This window comes from Hippopotamus amphibius, chromosome 16 (genome assembly GCF_030028045.1).
Source record: "Hippopotamus amphibius kiboko isolate mHipAmp2 chromosome 16, mHipAmp2.hap2, whole genome shotgun sequence".
Classification (NCBI taxonomy): domain Eukaryota; kingdom Metazoa; phylum Chordata; class Mammalia; order Artiodactyla; family Hippopotamidae; genus Hippopotamus; species Hippopotamus amphibius.
The window spans coordinates 50,758,507-50,767,305 of NC_080201.1; the positions used below are offsets into that span (position 1 = coordinate 50,758,507).

The 8,799-nt window shown below is 45.3% G+C and overlaps 1 protein-coding gene across 1 annotated transcript; it reads right to left on the bottom strand.

The window, feature by feature from the left end:
- Positions 1–4,176: 4,176 nt before the first annotated feature.
- On the bottom strand, positions 4,177–4,785 carry LOC130837938 (EP300-interacting inhibitor of differentiation 2-like). The gene has a single exon (XM_057710654.1). The coding sequence runs from the start codon at positions 4,783–4,785 to the stop codon at positions 4,177–4,179; it is 609 nt and encodes a 202-aa protein (XP_057566637.1).
- Positions 4,786–8,799: the final 4,014 nt, after the last annotated feature.

The window sequence follows — 8,799 nt, forward strand, 5'->3', positions numbered from 1 at the left end:
TTCCGTTCTCTCTTAGACTCTTGTCTCAACCATGGGAACAACTGTGGAGCAGTTTGCTGGATGGTGGAAGGCAATTTGGGACTGAAGAGAGTGGTCTGAGACAAGGCATTCAAGATCAGTCAGTCCTGGGAATTCCCTGGCGGTCTTGTGGGTAGGACCCGGTGCTTTCATTGCTGGGGTGCGGGTTCAACCTCTGGTTGGCTCGGGGGGGGAAAGATCAGTCAGTCCCCAGCTGAGCTAGCAGTTGACTTTTAGGCTCATAGACTAAATAAATGCTTGATGTGATTTGCCATGCAACGTTATTGTAGCAATAGATAACTGCTCCAGAAATTGGTATCAGGAGTTGGGTAGTGCCCTAAGGAAAACTAAAAGACGTAGGGAAAACAGTGAGGAAATGTTATCAGAACAGAAAATATGATAACTCATGTTATGATGTAGTGAAACAATAGGCAGGCTGTCCCCTGTGATTACCCAGAAATAGAACTAGAAACAGACATAGAAAGTATTTGCCTAAGGAGATACCCAGGCATAATGCAGATTACTCACCAATGAGTATGATAAGGTGTAGCAAAAAAGGTTGACCTATAGGAGGAATTGGCTGACTTTCCAGAAGAATGGAGAGGAAACATAGAGGGACTATGACTTGCTAGGTTGGGAAAGAAAGGGTCTTCTCACATCCAGTCTCTCCAACCACAAAAGATTGTCAATGTCAAAAACAGCCTGTGAGTATAAATCAGATTAAAGGTGTGCTTTATGACCTTTTGTTAAAGGGTCAAACATGTGAGGCAGTGTGTAGACGAGCTTCCCAGCTACAGAAGAGGGTTTCTAGGAAGCTTGTGGGCATGGTCCTGCAGCAGCCTGATCTGAAAATAGCAAGAAGTCTAGAGGAAAGGTATGTCCCCGCATCCCAGCTTTATTGAGAGGAAATTGACATGTAACATTGTGTAAGTTTAAGTTGTACCCCATATAACTGATTCAAACTACCATGAGGGCGGGACTCTGTCTCTGAGCCCGCCCGTGTGTCTACCCACACCTACTCTTTTTCCTCCTAATAAACACTTCACTTGTTTTACAACTTTCCATTTCTGTGTGGACATTCATTTTCTGCAAAGCTGTATGGGCCAGGGCCTCGTCACTGGCCACTGGTCTAGTGGCTAGAATTCAGCACTCTCACTGCCTCGGCCTGACTTCAATCTCTGGCCGGGAACCAAAATCCTGCTTTCGAGCCACTGCAGGCCAAGGTCCCCCAACATCAGTTGTACCTAGGTTTACGGTATTTCTGTTATAAAACTTATCAACAGGAAAATTAAGTCGGTATGTTAATATTTTCATATTTTCATGATGAAATAGAGATAAATGGGACAAAAGCTTTTGGGTATACATTTTAAGAATAATTAGGAGATCAACTCGATGATTGATGATGACCTAGAGGTGTGGGATAGGGAGGGTGGGAGGGAGGCTCAAGAGGGAGGGGATGGGGGATATATGTATAAATACAGCTGATTCACTTTGTTGTACAGTGGAAACTGGCACAACATTGTAAAGTTACTACACTCCAATAAAGATCGGGAAAAAAAGAATAAGAAAAACAATAATTAGGTTTTATGGTAAGTCTACTTAAAAACAGTCCAGAATTTTAGTATCTTGAAAATTTCTGTTTTTTTTTTTAATTTAAAACTTTAAGAAAATTTTTGGCTGCACTGCCCAGCTTGCAAGATCTTACTCCCCTGACCAGGGATCAAACCGTGGCCCTTGCCATGAAGTATGGAGTCCTAACCACCGGACCGTCAGGGAAATGCCTAAGATAAGTTACATTATGGAAATTCATTGAATGTCTACATCATACTGAACCATTAGTTGCTAAAGAATCTATGTTTACCTACATTTGATCTCTTATATAGAGAGACAATGTTTGGGACTACTGATAAATATATTTTGGTTATACTGAAAATTTGTATATGAAATGGCATATATTTCTAGAAATTAATTTTAAAAATGGGACCCTGAGAAGAGTTTCATGCAAGGTCATGATTTCGGGTGGCCTCGGCCTGCAGCGGCTTGAAGCAGGAATTCCCCCAAAGAGACAAAAAGGAGTGAAACGTGTGTATTAGGAGGAAAAAGGGTACATGTGAATAGACTCACACTGGCAGACTGAGAGAGAGAATATCACACTCAAGGTAGTTTGAATCACTTACATGGGGCATTTCTTCTGGGTTTCCTTTGGCCGATCATCTTGATTTGCCTGGTTCTGAGTCCATATTTGGTTTATCTCAGGAGGCTCCCCTGTGTGTTGGGGGGTCTTTTAGCCAAGATGGACTCTAGCCAAGAGGCCTGTGGGTCAGATGGCATCACTTACTGTAGGTAACACCTCCTCCCTTTTGACCTCTGAGGAGCCTTTCTGCACACGTGTAGTCGGCAAGGTCTCCTTGACCTTGATAATGAGAAAGAGATGGTCTCTTTCTCTCTCATCTGGGCAGGGTTCAGCTTCTCCTCCCTCCTGCTATTATCTTTGTCTTGGAGTGCCCGTCCACAGGGGACAAACTCCAGCTGTTCAGTGTGGGGCCCATCTATCTTCGGCCTCAGTCAAGACTAAGAGTACATGAAATTTAATTAAATAAATGTATGTTAATAGTAAAGGTGAAATGGTGCAAAACTAGAATTTGGTTTTCTTTTGGTTTACCAGAGTGGTAAAAGGACAAAGGTTTCTTGAAATAGTGATGCTTTTGAGAACAGATTGCAAAGTTTCTTCACCTCTTAAGAAATCTGTTGCAATGTTCTGCATTTGCCTTCAAAATCTTCTACTGTCACTTTGGTTAAGTGAGTAAATAGTGTCATAACAAGTGTACCCCACTAATGCAATGTAAAATAACAGGAGAAACTTTTAGGGGGCGGGTGAAGGATACATGGGAACTTTGTGCCATCTGCTCAGTTATCTGTAAACCTAAAACTGCTCTAAGAATATCTACTAAACAAAAACGTGTCCAGCTTGATTACCATGGAATGAATGTTTCCCAAAGAGACCATAGTGAATGCAGCGGCCTTGGCTCCTGCTGGCTAATCCCCGAAATTGGCTGTAAAAATGATGTCTCACTTCGTTGTTCTTTGCAAAATTCAGTTTGATCAGGGACCTCCTGTCTAATTTCTGGAGGAAGGTACAATAACCCTTCAATAATAACAGTATATACGTGAGTGAGAGGAAGCAATGCTTAGACACTAAAGCTGGATGAAAAAAGAGAAGGTGAAAAATTGTCTGAACATCTAAGCCTATGCGACTATAAACAGGAAAGCCGTAAAGCTGCAGATGCTGACCTAAGGAGGCCCCAAGGCATAGCCATCAACCAGGATAGGAGCAGCTGCAGAACGCATGGACAGGGTGGTCTTGTCTGCGTAACCTGCCTTCTAGCCAGCCTCTAAGTGAGTACAGGTTTGCAGACACAGGAACACACTACCCTGTGCTCAATGGCTGGAGTGTAAGCCCACAGGCAGGAGGTGTGTTTCATACAGCTGTAATATAAAACACTTTTTCAGGAGAAAGCGTAGATTACTTCTGAAATTGAACAACAAAAGTATTTCTAGAGAGTAGACTGGTGGTTGCCAGAGGTGGTGAGTGGGGTAGGAGGCGCAATGGCTGAAGGTGGTCAAAAGGTCCAAACTTCCAGGTATAAAATAAGCCCTGGGGGATAGAATGTACAGCATGGAGACTATAGTTGATAAGAATATATTGTATATTTGACAGTTGCTATGAGAACATCTTTAAAATTGTCATCCCAAGAAAAAAATGTATACCTGGGTATGGTGATGGATATGAACTAGACCTGGTACAGTGGTCATTTTGTAACATATGCAATTTCCAAAGTATTATGTTGAACACCTAAACCAATATGTCAGTTATCGCAAAACTTTTAAGACAGAGAAGAAAACAAAACACAAAGGTATTGTTTTAACTGCATGCTGGATACACAGGAGTTTATTCCGTTGTATGAACAAGGAAGAAAAAAAAAACATTTAAAGGTGGGGGTGACCTGGACCCCCAAGCCCCACAGTCTTCTTCTTTTTTCCCCCGAACTGTGCCTTCACTTATTCTCACATACTCGGACTTCTTCAAATCAGGTTACAGGATTGCGACAAGGCTGTCTCCAACGCAGAGGTTCTTCTTGAAGTACTTTCTTCACGAAACTATTCTCTACTGGTACACTTATCACAACCAAGTTCTCGTATCAGAGGGTTGATAACTGCAGACGCAGTCAGAGTTATACTCAATGTTAACATATCAGCATCCATCCTCTGAGGATCCCGCCGATATTCCGCATCAAACGCCGCCTCCCTTGCTCCCCAGGGTTCCACAAACCCCCTGCGGCGTCCTTCCAGCTCCGGAATTCGGCCAGGAGCAAGCGCGAAGTGCTCCAGGAAGCGGCGCACGCCCTGCTGGTAAACTCTCATGGCCTCAAAATGCTGAGGGAGGAGGAGATTCGGCACGAAAGCCAGGCCTGGGCCGTTGCCGGGCCTGGGCCGGGGTCTGGCCTCAGCACCCTCTCCCTCCGCGGGCTCCGCCAACACTCTGGCGACCGCTGCCACGCGGGCTTCCCTGGCCGCCGCCACTGGACCTTCCCGAGGTGCCGCCATCGGACCTTCCCTGGCCGCCGCCGTCGCACGGTCGCTGGCCTCCACAGGCTGCGCCGGGGCCGCCGCCCGCCGCCCGCCGCCTACCTCCGCCTGCGGGACGTCGCCGTGGTCATTCGCCGCGCCCGCCGGCGGGACACTGCTGTCTGCGGGCAGCTCGGACATCTCGGACCGCGGGGTCAGCTCGGCCGCCCTCACAAAACCTGGCAAACCGGTACGGCGCGATTAGTGGTGTGCACGGAAATGCGCGTGCGTCAGCGCTGTGCACGCGGGTCCACGCTGCGTGTGGAAACCCACGTGCAGGACCAAAGGGGCCGCGGCTCAACGTAAGAGCACGGCGCATGCGTCCTCCCCGCGCGCCTGCGAGCTTCCAGGTGCCACCTAGCGGCGGGAAGTGCCGGCACACCTGAAACTTTCCCCAGATTGTCTGAGGGCGGAGCCGAGCCGTGTGTTGCATTTCCACCAGTTGAATGTGTCCAAGCAAAGTCGCACAAGGTCGCTTCCGGTTGGCTTTCCCAAGATGACATCCTAGGATGCCTCTCCCTAAGTTTCTTGTTCTCCAGTGATTATAATGCCACCTCTATTATATACCAAGATAATCTAGGTTCATGGGTTACTTTGGGGGTAGGGTGGGGTCCTTTGTTCTTTTCCATTTATTATTTGTGTATTTTCTTAAAATTCTCTTAACTACTAAAGCTTTATAATAACATTCCTGTGTTATTTTAAAATGGCTTTGGCTATTCTTCGACATTTATTTATTTATTTGGTGCGCCCTGCCCCCTTGTGGGATGCTGGTTCCCGGACTAGGGATGCAACCCGTGCCCCCTGCAGTGGAAGCGGGCAGTCCCAGCCACTGGACCCCGAAGGAATTCCCCTGGGCATGTATTTTTCTCTAAATCGTTTTTGTACAATGTAACATGCAGGAAAATGTACACAAAATATAAATATACAGCTGACTGATTTATGACAAAGTGAACGTCCATGTAACCACGACTCCTGTCCAGGAATTGCATATTTCTATCATCCCAGAATCCCTCCGCTTCTCACTACAGTCTCCTTTCTACCCTGAGGTAATCACTATACTGATATGTACACTAATCATTTCCTTGCTTGTTTTGGGGTTTTTTTTTTTTTTTTTGGTTTTGTTTTGTTTGTTTGTTTGCTTGTTTTGGCTGCGTTGGGTAGTCGGGTCTCTGCTTAGGCATTTTTTCCCTAGTTGCAGAGAGCAGGGGCTAGTCTTCATTGCTATGTACTGGCTTCTCATTGTGGTGGCTTCTCTTGTTGTGGAGCACTGGCTTTATGTGTCTCGGCTTCAGTAATTGTGACTTGTGTGCTCAGTAGTTGTGGTGTGTGGCTTTAGTTGCTCTGCTATGTGTGGGCTCTTCCACCACTAGGGATCGAACCCCTGTCCCCTGCATTAGCAGGCAGATGCTTAACCACTGCAGCACGGGGGAAGTCCTCCTTGCTTTTCTTTCTGTTTTACTACCTAGGGGTACATTCCTGATACTGTAGTTTAATTTTGCTTGCTTTTTTGAATTTTACATACTCTTGTGTCTGCTTTCTTTTGCACATTATTTTTATGAGATTCACCTATGGTTTTCATTGTGGTTATAAATAGTTCGTTTTCTTGATAGATCCATGTTCATTACCATTATTTGCATGTGTCCCATAATATTACAACATTCATTTAAATAGTGACTGTCTAGTTACTTTTTACTTATTCTAATTAACGTGAGAAACATCATGTAAGGAAATTCCACCCTTGATTTTGCTGGTGATGACCCCCATCGTGATGCCATGATTCATGGGCATCAGCAAATAACTCCAGTGACTCATTGTTCTCTGCCCTGTCAGGAGGAGCTAGGCATTAGGTCATGTACGGATCATGAGGTTGCATTTTTGTTTTCCTGGTCCAAGTACCACATGTATAAAACACAACATCCAGCCTTCCTGCTGCTTCAAACACAGCTTCCCCCCAGCATCTTTGCAATCACTGTGTGGCTCCTTTAAGGCAGCGCCCAGGCTAGTTTGGAGACCAAAGGTCCATTGCTCCAACCCTGAGCCTGCCTGGGAAATCACAAATATTTAATAGAATTCCTAGGCTTCTGTAATAACTTACATGAAGCGAAGGGGAACTAGAAATTGTAGTAATTTGGTGTAATCCTCTGGAGGCAGATATCATCCTGCCTTTTGACCCTCCCATTATCCAGAGACAGGAATAGCTCTAAACAAAATTATGGTGTCTTAAACAGAAGTGCTCATGTGGGGAGACGAAAGGAAAAATTTGAGACAGCTTCCAGATTGCTCCCAAGACTGTTCCTGTGTAGCGGCTGCAGCATCTTTGTCTCTGACTCACTGCCAGCATTTCAGAATCATCGGAGGACAGTTTCAGTCATGCTGCAGACTCAACAATTACGGGGGCTGATATCAGGGGCTCCACGCTGGTATATTTTTACGGGAAAACATAGAGAATTTAAACCCATGGTCATACACTTAACATTTTAAAAGAGGAGATGAATATGGAATCTAGACAAATGGTATTGATGAATCTAGTGGCAGGGCAGGAACAGAGAGACAGGTGTAGAGAACGGACTTGAGGACATGGAGGGTGGGGAATGGGAGGCTGGGACGTAGTGAGAGCGTAGCACTGACATGTATGCACTACCAAATGTAATACAGATAGCTACTGGGAGGCTGCCGCATAGCACAGGGAGATCAGCTCCATGCTTTGTGACAACCGAGAAGGGTGGGATGGAGATGGTGGGAGGGAAGCTCAAGAGGGAGGGCATGTGGGGATATATGTATACATATAGCTGATTCACTTTGTTGTACAGCAAAAAGTAACCCAACACTGTAAAGCAATTAAACTCCAATAAAGATGAAAGAAAAGAGGAGGTGAAGAGTTTTGTAAGGAAAGGGACGGAATCTGCTTCTCCCAAAGGCTGCCAAAGCCTGTAATAAATAGCACTGGTGGGAAATTTGTCCTTACTGTGAACGAAGATGTCCTTTAAAGGATGCATACCCATGTTGACCTAAATCAGTAATTTTATGGCTATGGGATGAAACCACAACTCAGAATCTGCACCTGGCTTAAGAGAATTGGGGGAATCATGATGTCATTCTTGCCTCTTTATTACCCCTGAGTATCCTAGGCCTTACATCTGCTCTCTCGATGGGCTTGAGCTGGCTTAATGGTAGATACAGGTAGATACAGATTTGCCTCTCTCTCCCGAGATATTTAATGCTGCCGTGAGGGCTAAACATGATGTTACAAGCCTTGTCTCTTTTCCCAAGACTGCTACTGTGCTAGATTCATTCCAATTCTCCATCCTCTCTGTTTCTACACCCTTTGTAATATGAGTTTGCAGCTCTTCCCATCAAGAGGTAGCTTCTTTTCCTCCATCCCTTGAATCTGAGCTGGCCTTGTGCCTTGCTTTGACCAATAGGATGTGGCAGAAATGATAGTGTATCTGTTTTGAGACTGGGCCTCGAGAGGCATTTCGTGCTTCCGTTCTCTCTTAGACTCTTGTCTCAACCATGGGAACAACTGTGGAGCAGTTTGCTGGATGGTGGAAGGCAATTTGGGACTGAAGAGAGTGGTCTGAGACAAGGCATTCAAGATCAGTCAGTCCTGGGAATTCCCTGGCGGTCTTGTGGGTAGGACCCGGTGCTTTCATTGCTGGGGTGCGGGTTCAACCTCTGGTTGGCTCGGGGGGGGAAAGATCAGTCAGTCCCCAGCTGAGCTAGCAGTTGACTTTTAGGCTCATAGACTAAATAAATGCTTGATGTGATTTGCCATGCAACGTTATTGTAGCAATAGATAACTGCTCCAGAAATTGGTATCAGGAGTTGGGTAGTGCCCTAAGGAAAACTAAAAGACGTAGGGAAAACAGTGAGGAAATGTTATCAGAACAGAAAATATGATAACTCATGTTATGATGTAGTGAAACAATAGGCAGGCTGTCCCCTGTGATTACCCAGAAATAGAACTAGAAACAGACATAGAAAGTATTTGCCTAAGGAGATACCCAGGCATAATGCAGATTACTCACCAATGAGTATGATAAGGTGTAGCAAAAAAGGTTGACCTATAGGAGGAATTGGCTGACTTTCCAGAAGAATGGAGAGGAAACATAGAGGGACTATGACTTGCTAGGTTGGGAAAGAAAGGGTCTTCTC

Excerpts from the sequence above, each read along its gene's own strand:
- LOC130837938 (XM_057710654.1), bottom strand. The coding sequence starts at position 4,785 with ATGTCCGAGCTGCCCGCAGACAGCAGTGTCCCGCCGGCGGGCGCGGCG.